This window comes from Lampetra fluviatilis, chromosome 34, assembly GCF_964198595.1.
Source record: "Lampetra fluviatilis chromosome 34, kcLamFluv1.1, whole genome shotgun sequence".
Taxonomy (NCBI): Eukaryota; Metazoa; Chordata; class Hyperoartia; order Petromyzontiformes; family Petromyzontidae; genus Lampetra; species Lampetra fluviatilis.
The window spans coordinates 10,700,679-10,721,495 of NC_136308.1; the positions used below are offsets into that span (position 1 = coordinate 10,700,679).

The following is a 20,817-nucleotide window of genomic DNA, read 5'->3' on the forward strand; positions in this document are numbered from 1 at the left end:
GGGAAGGGCGAGTTCAACGGCCGAGGGAGAGTTTAATGTTTCTGTTGCTCGATGCTATTTATGTTTGTTCGCGACCACGTGGAGCGTGCGACCAACGCTTGAATCGACGAACAGGTGGTCGAACGATTCGGGAGCGAACGACAGTGACGTAGTCTCAGAGTGGCTGACGGTGGCAACGACAGTCTCAGAGTGGCTGATGGCAACGACAGTCTCAGAGTGACTGATGGTGGCAACAGTCTCAGCTGCTCGTTCGTGCCGCGCTGCTACTTGGCAGGGACACGTAGCAACCCGCGCCACCACCACCATCAGCAGCAGCAGCAGCAACAGCAGCATCCTCCCCCGGGGCGCCCAGCCAGTCGCGCTCCCTGCTTCGTTCTCCATCACCACCACCATCACCACCACCATCACCACCGCCGCTTTCTTTGCCCCCCCCCGTCCGGCTCCACGGCGCTCGCAGCAACGCGCCCCCCCCCGTCCTCCCTTTCGCCGTGCCCACCCTCGTTTTGCCGCTCGACCCGCGGCTCTTCTCTCGTCGCTCGGTATTTTTCCACTGCCCGACGTCACGGCGTAATCTGCGAGCGCGGGGATAAAAGCGGCGGCGGAGCAGCGCCTGCGCACTCGGCGCTGCGTCTGCTCGAGAGCAGGAGGAGAGAGGAGCGAGCGAGCGAGCGGCATTTCTTCGTTGCGCGCGTGTCCCTCCGCCTCCTCCTCCTCGCTCCCGCGACTCACTTCGCGTCGTCGGCTCGAACGATCTCGTCCCTCCGTCAACATGGCGTGCGGCGAGGGCAAGGCGTGCCCCGACGGTGGTGGCCTTGCCCCTCCGTCAAGCTGCCCCGCGTCGTGTTCCCCAGCTCCGACGTCCGCTCCGCACTGCCCTGGAGTCCCGTCCGCCGGACCCACCGCAGCAGCCGTCGTCCTGCTCCCCCGCGAGAAGTGGGGGAGCCGCGTGGAGTTTATGCTGTCCGTGGCCGGAGGTTTCATCGGCCTGGGGAACGTGTGGCGCTTTCCCTACCTGTGCTACAAGAACGGAGGCGGTGAGCGGCACCTTGCCATTCTCGCCCTCTCACGCAATCCGCTTTCTACTCTCGCCTTAATCCGCTCCAGTCTCGCCCCCCACCTCCTCTATCTCGCCACTCGCTTCTGTCCACCTCTGCCCCCCCTCCCCAATGGAAGCCTTTTGGCAGCTATGCTCACGAAGTGCTCGACGTCGTTCCACCTGGCATTTAGCGGGGAGGCGGTCACCGGGCACCCGATTTTATTGTTTTGCTTCAACAAGTGCCGCTTATTCGACCCCCCAAATAAAAAAAAAAGATTTCAGAAAATGCCTAAGTCAGATTTAAACAAATGAAGTAATTGCACCTCTTTTGAAACGTATCGAAATCAGAACACTCACGTGACCTTATAAACGAACGTGCTTTGACAATGCAGTTGACCATCGATCGGAAGGACACTTTTATTCGTGCGTGAAATCAACGGCGCCTGTTCCAATTCGTAAACCCAGGCGCAGTGTGGCGTGGCCGCGCTGCGACTAACCAGCCTCGCGCTCGCACCTGCTCTCTCAATCACATTACTCCCTCGCTCGCTCTGCCATAGTGGGGGGGGGGGGTCCAGAGACGATCGCCGCCGTCGTCTCTCTCCGTGCGCGCCCGCCGATGGGTCGTGGAGATGCCAAAGTAGCGGCTGTCACCGGCTGCGCGGCGACGATGCCAATACTTAACTTTCTAGGAAATCTCGCGAGCTCCGCTTACATTTCACGCTCCAAGGGGGTCGCCTCGTTCGTCGTTCCTCGCCACGAGGGCGCGCGCTGACGCGTGCGGGGCGATTGGCGGTGAACGAGACGCGCAGCTGCTGCAGCTGCTTCTGCAGCTGCTGCTGCTGTGTGGGTGGTGATCCATGACGGAGAGTAACACGGAGGAGCAACGTTGTGCCCTAGTTTAGAATCAGAATAGATGTTTTTTAGAATAAATGTTTTACACTGGAGGAACCCGATGAGCTATAAAGCTCTTTTTCACAGATGTCGCGTCGGTTACTGTGGATCACTCACCACTTGGGTGGGGGGGGGGGGTTTATTGATCTCGCGATTTAAGAATCGGTTACTTATCGTCATGGTGGCTCATTAAGAATGTAGTCGCATGCGATGATTCGTGTGTCTTGTCTCGTCTGCCCTGCCTCTTTCACCCCGACCTTGACCCTTCTCCACTGTCCCCTGCCTCTCACGCTCACGCAAAGTCCGCGAGTGTTCGCATGGAATGTATCGTATCGTCGCTGGCAGTAGCGGGGGCAGTAGGAACAGCAGCCGCGGGGTCCTCGCTCGAGCCGCGATCCCCGAGTCTCCCTCCTGTTCCTGTCGACAAGTTCGCGTTGACGGGGAAGACGAGGGGCTCCCTCCGCCACACTGACAGCGCTCCGATTGTGTCGCAATCACACGTTCGGAATTACATTTCCCGCAATGGATGCTCTGCCGGGCATCGCTCTGCTCGTTTCATTTTAATTCGCAGTTTTCGTCCGGCCACTTTTTATTCGCTCCATATATATAATCACGCGCGTGTATAGTTCTAATTTCACTTGCACGTAATTTACATGCATCGCAAATAACAGACCATCACCGCATGTGTGCAATCAGTTGTAAACTACGTATCGCTACGTGCTGGTTAAACATCGTTACAAAGGACTGTGACTGCGCTGGAAAGTCCAGTGCTTGCCACGAAGTGTAAAGGATACGCCAAGCTTAAAACCGCGAGGCGCTTGGCAGCATCCGTCTCTTAGCAACGGGCCCAGGAGGTCTTGTTGTCCGTTGCATATATCCTGATGGACTGTAAACAACAACAACAACAACAATTAGAAACGAGTGCATAATGCGAAACGTCCATTCATGAATACATCACCGAGTGAGCGTTGCGCGTGTTTGGTTCATTTGGCAGCGTGGCCACTCTGAGGCTCCGTGCTCGTTCCCGAGTGACAAAAGCACTCGGAATTCCTGTCGGGAGGTGGCCACGTGTCCCCCCCCCTCCTCCCAGCATCCTTTCGGTGCTTGGCATTTTAACAAACGCACGCGGTTGTGATGGCTGCGTCGCTAGTGGTGCATAGGTACGCGTGGTTTAATACAATCGGCCACGTCTCACGGTTATTGCAACTTGCACGATATCATGGGACCTTTTTGCCAGTATCAAAGTATGAAAAATAAGAAGAGGTTTTACTCTTTCTGACAACTTGCCCGAGAATAATGACCTCCGGCACTGATTACACGGATATAATAACCTTCGGAGGAATAATTTTTCGGGGAAATTAAACTTGTCCGTGAAGAGAAAATGCTTCTTTTGTTGTTGAAGGAGGTTGCCTCGTTTGTTGTGTTTAGTTTGTTGTGCTTCCCCCGCACCTCTAATTAGCACGGTTGGATACGGTGCAGAAGAAGTTCAACCTTTCATACGTACGTAGGCCAATCAGTTTCAAAGGCTGCGTATATTTATCAGAGCATTTTTGTTTGCATGTTTGACCACAAGCATGGGTGGTCAATGCAGACTTGATCATGCTATGAAACAGGTGTGTGTCCATTTGGTGTTTGAACATCTTCACACAACTCATGTGGTATTGCCAGAAAGGGTAAAATCAATTCTTATTTTTTCTTTATAATTTTAATATATCCATTTCTTATTCACTCAATCTCTCTGGCCTCTCTATGGGCTCTGGATAAAAGTCATTGCCCCGGTGGCGAGATGTTAACTACCTCGCCTGGTGTGCAGGAGGTCGTGGGTTCGTTCCCGACCCTGACGCCTGCTGCTGTATATTTGGAGTTTGCGTGTCTCTCTCCACGTGGTCGCGTGGATTTTTTCCCGCGTCATCCAGTTTTTCCCTCCACATTTAGAAACTTGCGTTTTAGAGTGTGTAGCTGCTATAAATGTCCACATCATGATAATGCACTTGGTTTATCTGTCATTTTTGATAGCCAGGTCGCTTCTGAAAAGAGATATATTGCTCAGTTGGGCCTTAACTGCTCAAATAAAAAAAAATATATTTTTAGTTTTAATTCAATATGAAGTGGAGCCATCCAGGACTTCAACAACAAAAAACATCTAACCGGACGCGCAGGATCTGGAGGAAATGCACTGCGATGAGAACGGCGCGCATCTACTCCAGAGGAGGCGCAATCGGAACCAACGTGGCCTCTTAAGGAAACGGCAAGGATAGTGATTAAATATCACAGCAGAGAGGCAACAGCATCATGGGACAGCCGTAGAGATGGAACGCAACCGGTGCGCACGTGGGAAGGAGACGCATTGCATCAGCAGTGGAAAGAGACACCCTGGCAACTGAGCATCGAGTAGTTTTTTATTTAAACCAATTTCTCAGCAAAGGCCCCAAAAACGCCAAGGGTTCGGCAACAAACAGCGCTATCGCAGGTTGTAAAAGGCTAGAGATAACACGTGCCTTGAATTGAGCAAGGTTATTCTAAGCGCTTGTGAAAAATATACAATGGGGGGAGGGAGAATATTTTTTTCTAACGTGGAGCAGTGCCAGGGAAAAAGCAGAGAGAGGAAGAATTGTCGTGACTTGCAGGGCAGGTGTGTGTGCAAAGCGTCCTCAAACAATCGTTCTCAGGGCGCTGGGAGACCGATTCCTCCACATGCAAAGAGGAATCGACGAGTAACGTTCACCGCAACAGTCACCACGATAGAAGCGATAGAAGAGTGATAGGGAGACGACTGACCCGCGACGAGACGGTGGACTCGGGCGGGTCATCAATCAGCCCGCCCACTGCTCTCCGTTGATCGCGGGGGGGGGGGGGGACGCGAGGTTGGGAATTTGCGTTGAGTAGCGGCGCCATGCGCTTAGCGCGGGCGTGTGCCAGCCCCCAGTTCCCCACGCCGTGACCTCGCCGACTCGCCCCCACGCCTCTAGCCGCGGCTCGACCGCTAATCTCCCGAGCACCAGGCGAGTGTTTACTGCCCCGAGCAGCACGCAGACTAAATGGGAACAGCAGCGATTAGCAATGTTCCCGCGGAGGGATGCCGCGCACATTTTCGAAGCTTTCCATAATCTTCGCATCTCTCCCCTGTGCGAAGACGCGTGGACTACGAAGGAGTTATTGACAAACATATGGGTCACGTCTGTGTATTACTGTGTTTGAGTATCCGTTGTCCGAATTAGCGCGCGTCTACTGCAGTCACAGGTGTCCCACACGCGCCGGTTCCCCTCTTACAGGTCTCATCCCAGTCCCACCGACACATCCCAGTCCCACCGACACATCCCCCCCTGTGGTGGCCGAGTGCTAGTCTCTCCTCGCAACGGTGGTCCGAGCCTTGCACGCCCAGGGACAGATTTGGCCAACGCGCAAAGAACTGCAGACTCCAGACAACGAGACCTATATTACATAACGGTCCATATGTTTATCCGGCCAGGTTGGTCATCGGTGGAGTTGGTGGCTCGCGATTGGATAGTCTCGTGTTCAAATTCCTGGTTCGGTGGGGGTGGGGGGGGGTCACTTAGCCCACCATGACTCTGAGGTCGATAAAATAAAAAAAACACTTCTGGGGAATTGAACGTTGGTTGCCCTCGCCATAGAAAAGTGGAATTTCCACCAGCGGCTCATGGATATAAATCGGATCTGTTCATTTGAGCAGGAAATCGCCTTGTGATTTATGGAAAATGTATGCATTTAAATGAGATAGCAACAAGATTAGTCATACAACATGACTAAAACAGTACACGTGTGTTTTTCTAATGGGTCTGTTCGTATTGAAGTGTCCATTCAACTTAAGAATGGTAACCCATTTGATAAGGGCAATGCATGCAAATACCTTGGCATTTTCATTGACGAGAAGCGACATTTTTAGCCTCATTGAACACATTCATCTTAAGTTGAGGCCAGCATCTTGGCTTTTGGTACAGAGAACGACGAGTTGGTCACGGCTCGTGCAGGGAGGAGGAGGCATCGTCTACTCAAGGCAGTGACACTCACAGTCCTTGACGATTGCGATATATTATATCAATGCGCCTCAGTCAGGGCCTTGGAGAGTTTAAATGTTGTTACTTTTTGTTCTTTCCTCCGTTTTTATCTCCGATGCCAGCTACTTCACTCGACGAAGCATCCGAATAAACGCGCTCAATGACATTTACTAGACACAGATCGAAGGAAAATGAACTCTCTTCTGTTCATACACAAGATTTTCTTAAATGTAAAAAAAATTGTTGTATATTCTGAAGGGACAATTTACCTTCAGTATTCTCGCCCACATCGATGGCGTACAGGCCACTTGGGCTGCTGTTAAATTAGAAACATCATTCAGCTGGTTCTCACCGTGTTTTAAATAAAATTGTAAAATAAGATCAGCCGTATTGGGCATTGCAACATCAGCGCCCCGCCTATTCTGAGGACCATTGATGAGATTTTAAGTGGGAAAATTGATTTATTATGTAATGGTATGTATGTTTATATTATGTATGTTGTTTGTCTCTTAACTGTGATTATTATATGTGTTATTGTTAGTGTTTAATGTCATGTTAGAAACACTGAGTTTGTACGGCTCTAAAATTACCTGGGTAAAAAGTGGTGGGCTAAATGTTTGCCCACTCCTGGCCAGATGGCTCAACAACTTAATGTCTGTGTAGTGGATTTGTACCCACCACAGAAGCTTATCATGGGATACCTTTTTTGGCAGTTTCAAAGTATGAAAAATAAGAATAGGTTTAACCTGTCTGGCAATACAACAGGTGCTCACATTTTCAAACACCAAATGGATACCTACAAACAGACATGCTCTTATTTTATATGGAATTGTCTTTGAAACTGATTGGCCTACAACAGAGACAGCCTTCTTTATGACCTATTCTCATAAGTGTCAGATCAGAAAACGCCAAAAGACGAATTGTTCATATTTCCATTAATTAATGATGTATATTGAACTTCTTTCGCACCGTACGTAACCAACCGTGGCTAATGGTAGATGCATGAATAAAATACAATACAAATATCCATCAAAATAGATAGGCGAGATTATTCATAATCCTGACTTTAACTTAGAGGAAATACTGTGCATACATTTATGATAAATACGAAAGACATCATAGTCCGGTCAATGTATTCAGATAAAATCGAAACGATAGAGGAGAGATGAATAGAATAACAATATCATCCTACAAGATATGAGGAGAGATAAAATCTGGATAAAATCAACAAAATAGATACATCATTGACAGAACAGAGACGCACGCAGAGTGGATGCGGGGATAGAGCGAGGGGATGAGGCCAGGGCAGTGAGGGCAGCCCGCGCCAGGCCCCCTCGCTGGCCCCCCGTGCTCAAGGTCCCCCCCCCCACATCCTCCCCACCCCCCCGTGCGTCTCCCCCACTCGGCACCACCCCTACGCGTTGCCTATATCCTTCCACATTTGTTGAAAGTCATTTCGTTAGCGTAAATAATTTAGTCTGATCGCTGGCAAAAGGGCCTTTCTCAACAATAGCTGTAATCATGCCGGGAGCCGAATCAAATTAACTTGTGAACCACGTGTGTGACAGCACTGCTCGGACACATCCCTGACATATCACTGGAACACGCATCACTGACGCATCTCTCTGGAATATCCTCGTCCCTCCGACACATTTCTCCACCGTGCTCTTTACCCTCCCACGCGTCTTAAGGGACACAGGCGATCGCGCGCCCCCCTGTGCTTTGAGTAAATAGACCAGAGCCATGAGCTTGTATTCGATGAGACGACTGCATGCAGGCTACGCGTCCCGTCCCTTGCTCTCCGGGGGCCCCTCGGAGCCGTTTCGTCACCTCGTCGCTGGCGAACGTCTGCCTAATATCCAGCCGCGTTGCCTGGACACCGCCTGTTTACCGCCAACTCTGTTGAAATAGGGACGATGGTGAGCGAGCGTACACGTTGTGCGGCCGCAGAACAATGTTTCTCGTCGGCTTGGACATTTGCAGCGTTGTGCCCAGTAACATGTGGAATGGTGAGCCAAAGTTGTAGTCAACCGGTTCCAAACGCATGCCAACGTCGAGGACAACGTTGCATGTGTACTGGGTGTGGTGTGTTAGTGGTCAAATTCAGTTTGTTCATTCAGTTTAACCAGGTGAGAACGCAAGAGGCCAGGGTAGTTACGTTGGCCGTCAAGTGGATCCGCTGTGCTTGTTGTGATCACGAAGTTTCCTGCGTGGATGCGATCATGCGGAATGATTCACTGCGTGGTCTCGAGTAATGTCCGCTCCACACAAAGGCGACTCAAATGAGTCATGTTCTGACACACAAACAAACCGCGTTTCTGATTTTTCTAATTGTCTCATGCTTCACGGTACTCCCCACTTGTGAGTTTCACAACATAGTTAATTGCAGAGTAATTGAATCAAAAATAATAATTTAACTTTGCCTATCAGCTGTAACTTAGGTGAAAGAAATTCGTAGACGAGTGGGTCCCAATGCTTTTGGAACTGTGAATCAATTGTCAATCCTCAATATATATATTTTCTCCACCAACATTTTTTTAAATGAATTAAAAGTAATCTAATTCGTGTTCTTTTTATCTAGAATAAAAAAAAAGCCATGCCAAACGATTAACGTTTTTTTTATTGATTTAAATGCATGAGATAGCTGGTCGTCCTTCAAGCGACTATTGCTTCGAGATAAATCAAAGTACACGCCATAGTTTCGCGGGCGATCCGTGGTCCGCCGACCCCACGCTTCGCGAACCACAGAGCTCGAGGTGAACGCGAGTTTGCTCCGCCCGTGCCGCAGCCTCTGGGAGAGCGGGGACCTGACCGCACATTCTGGCACCAGGGCAACTTCTCATTTGGTGTCCTCCTTTTTAGGACCCCCCCCCTCCCCAGTGGAAATTTCCAGGACCAGAGTGAGCCGCTTGCAGTTAAGCCTGCAGTGACACGGAGCGGCGGCGCGGGGGGCAATGACATATATGCAGTGGATTTAATACCTGCTGCTGTCAGCCACATCGCTGCTAATCCACCAAATGCGCTATTCTAGGGATCGGCCACCCGCGACTTGCGAGCTGCGTGCGGTGGCTTCCACCTCCGTCTTGAGGTTCTTCGGCTGCCTCCTATGCGGGGCAGCCGATTTTTTTTTAATAGAAAAAAACCCCTTACATTTTGTAACGTAACTTAACGTAAATATAATGAGCAATTATATTTAATTGATACGGCAGGGAATGAGTCACCATTGGATGTCTTGGTGAAGACAAAATGTACAACAGTCAAAGTGTAGTGTTCAAGAATAACTCTGGGGAAAAACAAAATAAACGCAATTTATTCCATCGCCTATTTTGTTTATTTAAGTCTGAATGTGTCGTTGTTGTCATCTGCTGTATACCCGCTGCTGTGTGTTTGTGTACTCTGTGTGTGATGCGGCTCTCGAACAATTTTAATCAAGGCAAAAGCCGCAACGAATTTTTTTTATTTTATTCATTGAAAGGTTGCCGACCATCTGCGCTATTCTATAAGCCCAGCAACGACCCAGTGGGCAAAGCAAGGCTGAAGTGTGGCACATGCGCGCGCTGTAATTCACGTGGGGAGTGGGTGGGGGTGGAGATTTCCCCTGCCCCTGGCTCGTGCCCTGAAACATTGCAGGAGGGAGTGGCTGCAAGGTCCATCGCGAGACGTCACACGACGATGGCGGCGGCGGCGCTCGAGTCGGCGGCGTCCTGAGCGGAGCGCTGGCCGACACTGTCCCCCTCCTCTGTACGCGACATCCCCCCTCTCAGATTCGTGCCGCTGGCTCTGGCCGCCAAATGAGCCACGCCGCGTGTGTTGTGAACGCGCTGCCAGGAGCATTCCTGATCCCCTACTTCATGTTCCTGTTCGGAGGGGGCCTGCCCATCTTCTTCATGGAGGTGGCACTCGGGCAGTTCACGTCGGAGGGTGGCATCACCAGCTGGCAGAAGCTGTGCCCGCTCTTCACCGGTATGCGCATCTCTGCGGCCGGGGGGGGGGGGGGGGCATTGGTTGTGGTGATAACTGTGTTTTGTCGCATTTAAATTGTTCCATTCAGAGTGGCGTCTGTATGCACCAGGAATTATATGCGCCGCTGGGCCAATGCTCAGAAGCGCAAGACGGTTGTTAACTTAATGATTGCTCTTAGGTTGTGTATTCCTTCACAGACTAAACATGTGAATTGAATCTTGATTTCAAGCTTTCGTGACTGCAGGAATCCATACTCGGTGGTTCTTTCGGTAAAGGCACATAGTTCAAAATAAAAAAAAACGTCGTGATTTGTTTTATTTCATTTTATTTATGACTACGTGACTTTACCAAAAGAACCAACGAGTATGTGAATAACAAGTAACCAAAAATACTTTCATGCTAATGTTGGAGGTCGACTTCTTATTTTGCATGGTCACAGTGACATTTGTAACGTTTTTTGTGTGGGTGTCAAGTTGATTAGGTCATTCGATAGCCCCTGTGGAAATCTGACGTTCAGTGTGTTGCCCTGCTTCTTTGTGTTTAGTGTGCTGCCCTTCCCCGCTCCTCCCGATTAGCACAGTTGGCTATGTAGGCTGCGAAAGACGTTCAACATACATACACATACATTGTCGGTGATATTGCACGCAGTCACATTGGGGACTTCTTCATTATCACTTGATGAAGGAGGTGACCGCATGCGCCATGCCCTGTTCTGTAAGGGTTTAGGGCTGACCACTGTGTGTCCTGGGTTAGGGGTCGAACCCTGGGGAGTTTTCGGGTGGGGTCGATCGCAAGCTCCTGGTCCGTGATACGGTGGCGGAGTGGCGGGGGGGGGGGTGAGAGCCTCCGAAAGGATCGGTAGCTCCGGGTACATTCCGGCAGGTCTCGGCTAGACAATCACCTTCAATGCTCGTGCTGACGAACGAGATAAATGCCTTGACACCAGAAGAACACATGCATCTTGCAGTGCAGCACGTGTAGACACGCCTGTTTGACTTTCTCCTCCACAATAGCAGGCTGGCTCACGTGGCATACAACTATATATATAGCATCACATTTAATAGCGCACACGTACTTAACTCAACTAACCGCGCGGTGATTTTACTCCAACAGTAACTCTGGTCTTCGGTCCAAAAATTCATAACAAACGTGAACTCTCCTCTAGAGTAAACACGCGAACAGGTGCACCCTCGCTCGGGCCGCAGAGCTGCTTCAGCGTGAGCGGCGCAGTGGAGGCTACGCACGAGGCCGGCTGTAATTCAGCACGGCTTGGAGGTCGGCGAGTGGGTTGGTGGCTCGAACAAAATAACTAAAAAACGTTGTGAAGCTCCAGTCCCGTGGGCATCGAGGAGGCGCCATAGCCCAGGGCTTTCCAGCAGAACGGAGTACGGCAAAAATGTGGACTGATTTCCGTCCGTCCCATCTGTTAGGGATCGAGTGTTGCCCCCTCGCACGCGTGGGTTTTATCCCGATGCTCTTGATTCATCCCACGTGTAGAGAAGCTCACTAATTGGCTGAAAACAACTCAATATGTAGAGAATTACAGAGTAATTGTCGGTGTCGGCTGACCGCCTGGCAGCCTTCCAGCTCGGTCTCTGGTTCCTACTCAGCGACTGTGAGAGATGACGTTTTCACGAACTGTGACGCTCTCATGAACGTCATCGTTAGATTGTAGTTTTGTTTAGCGGAACGGTCTCCGAGGTTTACCGAAACGTGTCGCCAGGCATATTTCAGCAAATAACTCACTGGGCAGAACATCTGCAGCTGTTACGGCTGGAGAATAGCCCATGCGAACTGGTGGTGGTGTACACATTAGAATTATTCACGTATATATATTGGTGTGTGTTCACAAATTATCCAAGGCGCTTTACACAGAATGTAACATTAGTACTACGTGTGGATGTAGCGGTGGAGATGAGGTGAATGAAATGGATGAGAGGAAGCGACCGGGGGAAAATCTGTAATGATCCTTGAAATCGGTGAGAGCGAAATTGATGACAATAAATGATGATGATGATGATGAATGGATCGAATTAATGGGGTTAATGAGTGATAGCCATACAAGGAGAATACGAAGAGGGAGAAGTAACGGTGGCGGTTATGAGGGGAGATGAAGGGCGGGAGGGGGGGGGGGTGAGCTTGGGAACAATGAGTGAGTTTTGAGTGCGGAGGGGAAATTAGTGAGCGTTTGTGTACGCGTCATTTACGCGTTTACTATATCCGCCCGTGTGTGAGTGAGTGAGTGGGTAGGTATGAGTGAGTGTATGTATGTGGGTGAGTGTGCATGGGTGGGTGAGTGTATGTATGAGAATGTGGGTGAGTGTGAAGGGGTGGTTGAGTGTATGTATGTGGGTGAGTGTGAAGGGGTGGTTGAGTGTATGTATGTGGGTGAGTGTGCATGAGTGGGTGAGTGTATGTATGAGTATGTGGGTGAGTGTGAAGGGGTGGTTGAGTGTATGTATGTGGGTGAGTGTGAAGGGGTGGTTGAGTGTATGTATGTGGGTGAGTGTGAATGGGTGGGTGAGTGTATGTATGTGGGTGAGTGTGAATGAGTGAGTGAGTGTATGTGCGAGTAGGTGGGTGACTGTATCCTTGCGATGAGACCTATTTCCATCTCGAGTCATTGTCCAAACGAATGAATTTTAATAATAAAAAATGAAGACACCGCTGTGCCGAGCCGGGTGGGTAGGGACGCCGTGCTGTGGCGTGGCGCTGTGTGCGCTCTGCGATGTGTAGGCATCGGCTACGCGTCCGTGGTCATCGTGTCGCTGCTCAACATTTACTACATCGTCATCCTGGCGTGGGGCCTCTACTACCTGGGGTACGCCCTCACGGGAACGGTGCCGTGGGCGACCTGCGGGCACGAGTGGAACTCGGACTTGTGCGTGGAGGACGGCCTGCGCAGGAACCTCACGGCTGCCGCGGCCGCCGACAACGCGAGCGGCTTTCCCGGGGTCACTTTCACGTCGCCCGTCACGGAGTTCTGGGAGTAGGTCCCCCCCACCTCATGCCCCCCTCCATGCCCCCCCCCCCATGTCTCTCTTCTATGCCCTTCCCCCCTCCATGCCCCCCCCCACGCCCCCCCTCATGCCACCCCCATGTCCCCCATGACTCCCCCATGCCCCCTTCAATGCTCCCCCATACCCTCCTCCATGCCTCCCCCCCATGATTGAGGTAATAACAATGGGAACGGGTATTCATTCTGCAGGGTGTGCCGCGGTGATCAGCTCGACTGTTGCTGCTGTATAGAGGGGCTGCATAAGCCAGAGAGAAAGACAGGAATGGGTGGCTGCGTGTTGCTGTCACTGATGATGCTGCTGCTGCTGTTGATTGCATGGATACTGCGGCTGATGTTATTGATGGTGCTAGGTGCGGGGATGATGGCGATGTTGTTGCGAAACGTGCGCAATTGACGATCTGCTTTTGGAAACTGTTTGTTCATGAAAAACGGTGGCTGTGGTCTGGTGTTTGGGGGCCGCTGTCAAAACGGTCGCAGTGGATTCCTGCTCCACATTGAGGCAGTCCTCCTCGTCTCTTCGCAGACCCGAGTCAGTGGTGTGAATTCCACATTCCTATGGGGGGGGAGGGAAGGTCCCAGAGTCACTTTTAATCCTAGATTTGAAGCTTTCGTGACTGCAAGGATTCATATTCTTAGGTTTTTTCGGTAAAGTCACGTAGGTAAAAAATTAAAATTTATAAAATTAAAATGAAAAATAAAATAAAAATCACAACGTTTCGGAGGCAACACAAGCTTCCGTCTTCAGGTGGAATCGTCACAGCACGATTGCTGTATCAAGTAAGAGAAATTCAAAGAAAACCGTCCTTATATATAAGATGGTAGAGGGTGGGAGGAGCCAAGGCAAGCCCCTGGATATTATTATTATTGTGAAGTTGGTGCAGCTAAAGCTTTTAATCTACAACATGTGATGCACATATTCGTGGTTCTTTCGGTAAAGTCACGTAGATAGAAAATAAATTACATGAAAATTTACAAATTATAAATAAAAATAATAATCTTGACTTAAAGCTTTCGTGACTGCAGGAATTCATATTCTTTGGGTCTTTCGGCAAAGCCACGTAGATAACAAAAACATACAAATATCACGACGTTTCGATCGCAAGACAAGCAATCGTCATCAGGTGAACAAATATAGCGGGAGAGCTACTGAGGCAGGTAAAAATATAGCGGGAGAGCTGCTGAGGCAGGATGTTATAAAGGTTTGAGATGGGTGTATCCCAATAGTCATAAGCGAAGTGGGCGGGGCTAGAGATGAAATTTGCATGTAAATGTAAGATCGGAGAGCTGGGATACCTCCACGACGACGAAGCTGTGGAGGTGGCCATTGTATTGTGAGAGATTTGCATGTCAATGTAAGAGAATCGAGAGCCACCGCCACATCGAGGAAAACGAGCAACGGTGGCTGTGTTAGTGAGACATTTGAATTTTATTGTACTATTTTTATTTTTTATTGTGGTTTTTTGTTTTTATTATTTTCTATTTATTATTTTTATTTGTTTATTTTTTATTTTAAAAAATATTCAAAATGTTTGTTTTCTATTTACGTGACTTAACCGAAAGAACCAAGAATATGAATTCCTGCAGTCACGAAAGTTTTAAGTCAAAATGTGAGGCACACACAATCTCGCGAGATCTGTGGACCTCGAGCGCTAATCCTCGTGGCCCAGTCGGCTCCCAATGGTGTACCGACCAACGGGACACACACACTCAGACACAAGCGACTCCTTTGTTTGTCATTGAAAGCGCTCAGACTCTCTGTTCATAAAAGCTGAGCCCACGGACAACGATTGGGCTGCACGGTTTGACCTCGGCTTCGAGATAATCATTTCCAGTTCAGAAATCTGCATTTGCTGCCGGTTAATCAGTGAGGAGTCAATTGGAAAAAGCACAACCGCAACTCAATAACTACAGTAGTGTGTGTGTAGTTACGCATTGGTTTAAACCAGGGGTCGGCAAACTGCGGCTCCGTGTCTTCCCCCCTTTGCGAGCAAACACAACTTAATGCAAAGACAATCAACAATGTATTACAAATGACAAGGAATGGGTCACTGTTGAATGCTCTTGGTGATGACAAAATGTACGACAGTCAAACTGTCGTGTTAAAGAATAACCAAGGATAACAAAAACGAAATAGGCGCAGTTTATTCCATCACCTGCAGTATTTTGTTGATTTAAGTCAGACTTTGTTATCTGCTGTATACCCGCTGCTCTGTGTTGTGTACAAGTGGCTCTGCGTGTGATGCCGGTCTCGGAATATTTTGGTCGAAGATAAAAGCCTCCCCAAAATGTCTCTTCTTTGAAAGGTTTCTGACCCCTGGTCTCAACGTAAATGTAGAAGCGTCACTACGAACCCCATTAGTGCTGCAGTTTATGCTCGCTGCCGGTTTCTCTATGCGGAATCATCATGGCAAGAGGACCCTCTCTGTAAAGTGTCCGTTTCTAAAAAGGTGCTGGTGTGGGCTAACCGTCCTATAACGTCCCATTTCCAGCGCTGTATTATATCGTGTATGGTACAAGATGTTCTGCAGTTGACCAATTCCTTTCCAGTTAAGATTTTGTTTACGAGATGGAATGAAGTAATTCAGAAGTGGGATTTAAAATGAAGCCTCAGAAAAAAAACCTCCGATGTTAGCCGGAATACGAGAAGCCAGAGTGGCAGCAGTGGCTGTGTTAACAACTGACTTGGAAAACATCTCAACAAATGTTGTTTTGGCTGCGACACGAACTGCGCGTCACCACGAAGTGACTCGCGGACTTTTGTGGTTTGCTGTGGTGGGACAGACGCAAGGTGCTGGGGCTGTCGAGTGGCATCCAAGAGCTGGGCGCGCTCAAGTGGGACCTCACGCTCTGTCTCTTTGCCGTCTGGGTCATTTGCTTCTTCTGTATCTGGAAGGGAGTCAAGTCCACAGGCAAGGTGTGTGTGTGTGCGCGCGCGCGTGCGGTACTCAGAGAGGCGGTGCAGTGGTGAGCGCGCTGCACTGACGAACCCCAACCACCCGAGTTCGATTCCCGCTCACGGCCAACATCAGTGACGATTATCTGAACCGTTAGGTCTGAGTGGGTGAGTGTGAGTGTATGGGTGAGTGTGAATGTATGATTGAGTCGGTGTGTGGGTAAGTGTGAGTTGGGTGCGATGTGTGAGCATCGCCACTAAGGAGACAAAGGCGGCCGGGCGTGGTGTTGGCCACCCACCTACTCGTGTCCCGTGCCCACCTTCATAAGTGCTCGCTAACAGCACTTGTCCCAACAGTCGGTTAAGGCTATATGGGGGATCTTTGCCTTTGTTGGGTGGGTGAATGTGAGTGTATGAGTGGGTGAGTGAGTGTGTGTGTATGAGTGTGTGGGTTTGTGAGTATTAGTGTGTGGGTGGGTGAGTGAGTGTATGAGTGGGTGGGTGAGTTGGTCAGTGGGTGATTGTGAGTGGGTGGGTGAGTGCGAGTGTATGAGTGGGTGAGTGTGAGTGGGTGGGGTGGTGAGTGTATGAGTGGGTGAGTATGAGTGTATAAGTGGGTGGGTGAGTATATGAGTGGGTGAGTGAGTGTGAGTATATGAGTGGGTGAGTGAGTGCGAGTGTATTAGTGGGTGGGTGTGAGTAGTCAGGCAAAAACAACCTCCTACCTACTCGTTGGTGCCGGACGGCATCGCTGTGGTGAGCAGTGCTGTGGGGGGAGGGCCAATTTAGATTGGCCATTCCCCTCACAGCATTTATAACCACCACAGCGGCCAAATGGGGGCTCTGGATGGGTGCAAGGGGTGGTAACCCATCCACCTTCAATGAATTACCACTAAACCACGATTTAAAACTTTAATTAAGCTTATGCCGGAGGCCCCGGGGGGACAGGCGTCTATGACGTCTCCTGTCCAAACCCCATTTGGCAGAGCCAGGAGACTAAATCCTTACCCTCGGGGCTCCTCCAGATACAACAAAAAGCCACTTCGTATGGCCACGTGGAATTTTCGAATGCTTACTGCGGAGGAGAGGCTGCCACTCCTCTGCCGAGAGCTGGATCGGTACCGCCCGGATCTCTGTAGTATTCAGGAGGTCCGGTGGACCGGCTCTGGCTCCTCCCACCATGAGGGGGGGACAGTCCTCTACTCGGGGCAGGAGACTGTCAAACAACAGGGAGTGGCTCTTCTCCTGAACAAAATAATGAAGGGGGCGTGGGAGTGTGGCGTTGAGGTGTGGGAAGCTGTAACCCCCAGGCTACTTTTGGCTCGCATTTCCATCAACCATAGGCGAGGAGTGGTGGTCATGTTTACTTATGCCCCCACCGAAGACGAACGTCCGTGGAGGGATGCAGGCAAGGCCGATGAGTCAGATGCCTTCTATGACCTCCAGTCACAGGTGCTGGCTAAAGTGAACCCTCGGGATAAAGTCATCTTGTTGTGTGACTTAAATGCCCGAGTTGGTCATGGTGCTAGCACATGGTCTGGAGTGATTGGAAGACACGGACCAGATCAGCTCAATAACAATGGTAGGAGGCTGCTATATTTTTTGTGCAGCCCATGGGCTTGTAATTACAAATACGCTGTTCCGGCATCGGCGCATCCACACAACATCATGGATGCATGCTGGGTCGAAGCAAGAACATCTGCTGGACTACATAGTGACGGAACAGCGAATGTGGGCCCATGTCCTTGAAACATGGACCTACCGTGGAGCTGATATGCCCACTGACCATCGACTTGTCATCTCTAAGATGCGCCTGCCATTCTTCCACTCCGGTGGTGGGTGTACACCTAGGGCCCCATTCAAATCCATAGTGGCATGGTGTCGGCTAGCTGATTAAAGTTGCAAGCGAGAATTTCACCATCACTTGCAGCTGGGGTTGGCATCGTCCCCCACTCCTCCTGATGTCGAGGGGAAATGGGCGAGGCTTAGGACTGTTGCTCATGCAGCTGCAATTGCTGCTCTGGGTACACGATCCAGACCTCCTCAGAGACCCTGGCTGACAGAGGAGGTGTTCAGGCTGGCAGGAAAACAGCGACAGGCCCACTCTCATCGTCTACAGCATCCCACGTCAGAGAATGAGGAGGCTTACCGCAGCTTTCGCTCGGAGGTTCGGAGAGCTGTGAGGCGCTGCAAGGATGGTTGGTGGTCGCGGGTTGCTGAGGAGATGGAGTCTGCCTCAATGGCCCGCGATCACAAATCGCTCTTTAATTCCATCCAAAAGATAACCTGCATCGCCACACCTATTACCATCATTAGGGGAAAGAACGGTGATCCAATCTCCGACCCCCAGGAACAGGTTTACAGATTTGCTGAGCATTTCTGTGAGGTCCTGGGGGAGGGTAAACCCCTCAGCCTGGAAAACATCGTGGGGACAAAGTGGGGGTGACCCTGCTGAGGCTGCGGTGCCTCAAATATTGGAAGGAGTCACCTCCTGTGAATGGCTGGGTGAGGTGCCATCTGTTGAAGAAGTACTGAAGGTGATCCAGAGTCTGAGACCAGTCAAGGCACCAGGCAGAGATGATCTCCCAAACGACATCATAACAACATTCTGGACCACTGTACGGGTTCTGCACGATTGTAAGGATGCCCTGGTGGTCCCCCTCTTTAAGAAGGTGGACCGCACAGACTGTAACAACTACAGGGGCATCTCACTCCTCAGTGTGCCGGAAAAGGTTCTGGCAAGGATTATTCAACATTGCCTTGCCAGACACGCTGAGGAGAAGCTTGCGGAGCCCCAATGCGGTTTAAGGAAAGGGCGGTCCGGCACAGATGCCCTATTTTCTGTCCGTCTGCTACAGCAGAGGTGTAGGGAATTCCAACAAGACCTACATCTCTGCTTTGTTGACCTGGTCAAGGCCTATGATACCATCAGTAGGCCTGCGCTCTGGGTTGTTCTCATGCTTTCGGATTCCCTGACCCGCTGCTCACGATGATTAAGGACCTTCATGATGGTGAGCGGGCCCAGGTAAAACTACGTTGCCGGGAGTCTGAGCCATTCCCTGTTAAATTTGGGGTGCGACAAAGATGTCCTCTAGCTCCGACATTATTTCACATCTATTTCGACATAGTTCGTGAAGCCTTCAATAGCTGCACCGGAGGAATTTTCCATCTGGTACAGATGCAATGGGAGACTGATCGATGTCCGGGTGCAGTCAAGGGATGGCTCCCTATTGCTCAATGATGTTATGTATGCCGATGATCTGGTAATTGCTGCTCAGTCAGAGGAGGAGTTGGAGGCGCTGCTGATGAATCTGGAGCTTGCTACTAAGAGGTGGGGATTTACCATCAGCACCACCAAAACTAAGCACCTGCCTCGGTATTTTGTGCCATCAGAGACTCCACCCCCACAACTCCCATTTGGTGATAGGGCAGTTGTGGAGAGAGTGGAGAGCTTCCCATACCTAGGCAGTGTGCTCATGATTGGCTCCGGTTTGACAGCAGAGGTCTCACTCTGAATCAATCGAGCGGCACTATCTTTTCATCGGTTGCGTAACGCTGTGTGGAAACTACCTGGTCTGTCACTCTGCACGAAGCTTCAGGTCTTCTCGGCCACAGTCATTCCCTCCCTTCTCTACACTTGCGAAACGTGGACCCCCCCTAATGGAACATCTTCGCTGGTTAGAAACATTTAGGCTGGCCTGCCTAGGTCCATCTTGGGTTTAACCAGGCTAGATTGTGTGAGGAGCTCACATATCCTTAAAAGATCTGGACAAAGTTCCATCGGTGAGCTCCTCCAGCAGGCAAGGCTGTGTTGGCTGGGTCATGTAGCCCGTATGCCCAGCCACTGCGTGCCTAAACAGCTTTTGTTCGGCCGGATCGAGGGGCTAAGCGGGCACACGGTACGGGCTAGAGAAGAGATGGAGTGATGTGGTACAGGAAGATGTGGAACTGAGTGGACTTGCTAATAACTGGTACCAGCGATATCAAGATTGGCCTCTATGGAGGAGGCTCGTGAAGGACGCTACGGGGCAGTTGGAGGCAGTTTCCCTCCAATGACAACGGAGGGCGGAGGAGAGATGCTCACAATAACGAGCAGAGCGCCGGGTGGCTAAAGCACAGCAAGTTGGCACAGTAGCGGGCACAGGTGGTGCATCAGCCAGTCATCTCAGTCAGTCGACCCGTGGCACCTGGGTCTGCCGCGTGACCTCCTGCCAGCGGGCGTTCGACACTTCATGTGGACTCAAGGTGCACATAGCCTGCCACAAGCGTCGTGGTGACGTCACTGCCACTTAGTGGCGAATGGCGGTTGTTGCTGTAGTTGGGTGTGAGTATATCAGTGGGTGGGTGAGTGTATGAATGGGTGAGTGGGTGGGCGAGAGTATGAATGGGTGGGTGTGAGTATATGAGTGGGTGGGTCAATGTGTGACTGTATACATGGGTGAGTGTGAGCTGGTGAGTGTGAGTGAGTGGGTGAGTGAGTGTATGAGTGGGTGGGTGAGTGTTTGAGTGAGTGGATGGGTGTGGTGTGTTGTGACCTGCATTGTGGTTGTAGAACACAGTGTGGATGAGACGTAACAGTCTGGTCGTTGATATATGAACCGGCCAACTTGGCCTCGAATGGGTTCATGGCGCAGTGTGTAAACACAACTGCCCTTGGGAGACAAAGGCGGCCGGGTATGGTTTCCACCCACATCACCCCCGCATGTTGTGCCATGGCCTTAATAGGTGCTCAGTAACAGCACGTGTAAGTGCTTGCATCATGATCATCGCTGTGGTAATTTTAATTATCGGAACAGCGTGTGCAGATTGTGCAAGGGGGTATTTGTGTGTATGTGCCTATGCCAATGTTTCATGCGTACGGTCTCAGTGGTGAACACTGTTTGTGTGAACCACACAAGTTTTACGTAAGTCAGGTGCCACGGCCAAAGAGACATTTACTTCTGGCACACAACAAATACAATTGAAGCTCAATTCAAACGGCAAGGGTTTAAGTTGTCGT

General features: G+C 50.5%; 1 protein-coding gene across 5 annotated transcripts in view; it reads left to right on the plus strand.

Moving 5' to 3' along the window:
* The first annotated feature begins 549 nt into the window (after positions 1–549).
* LOC144944384 (sodium- and chloride-dependent taurine transporter-like) overlaps positions 550–20,817 on the plus strand; it is a 44,436-nt gene continuing 24,168 nt past the window's right edge. For 3 of the 5 annotated variants that reach the window (XR_013639576.1, XR_013639577.1, XM_078872502.1), the window contains exons 1-4: positions 556–1,034; positions 9,772–9,906; positions 12,643–12,895; positions 15,707–15,839. Coding sequence is in view for 3 of the 5 variants with exons in the window: in XM_078872502.1 (XP_078728628.1) it covers positions 770–1,034; positions 9,772–9,906; positions 12,643–12,895; positions 15,707–15,839 (786 nt within the window). In the remaining 2 variants the exon portion in view is untranslated. Of the gene's footprint in view, positions 1,035–9,707; positions 9,907–12,642; positions 12,896–15,706; positions 15,840–20,817 lie in introns of all 5 variants that reach the window. The other 2 variants (XM_078872501.1, XM_078872504.1) reach the window with 2 other exon arrangements.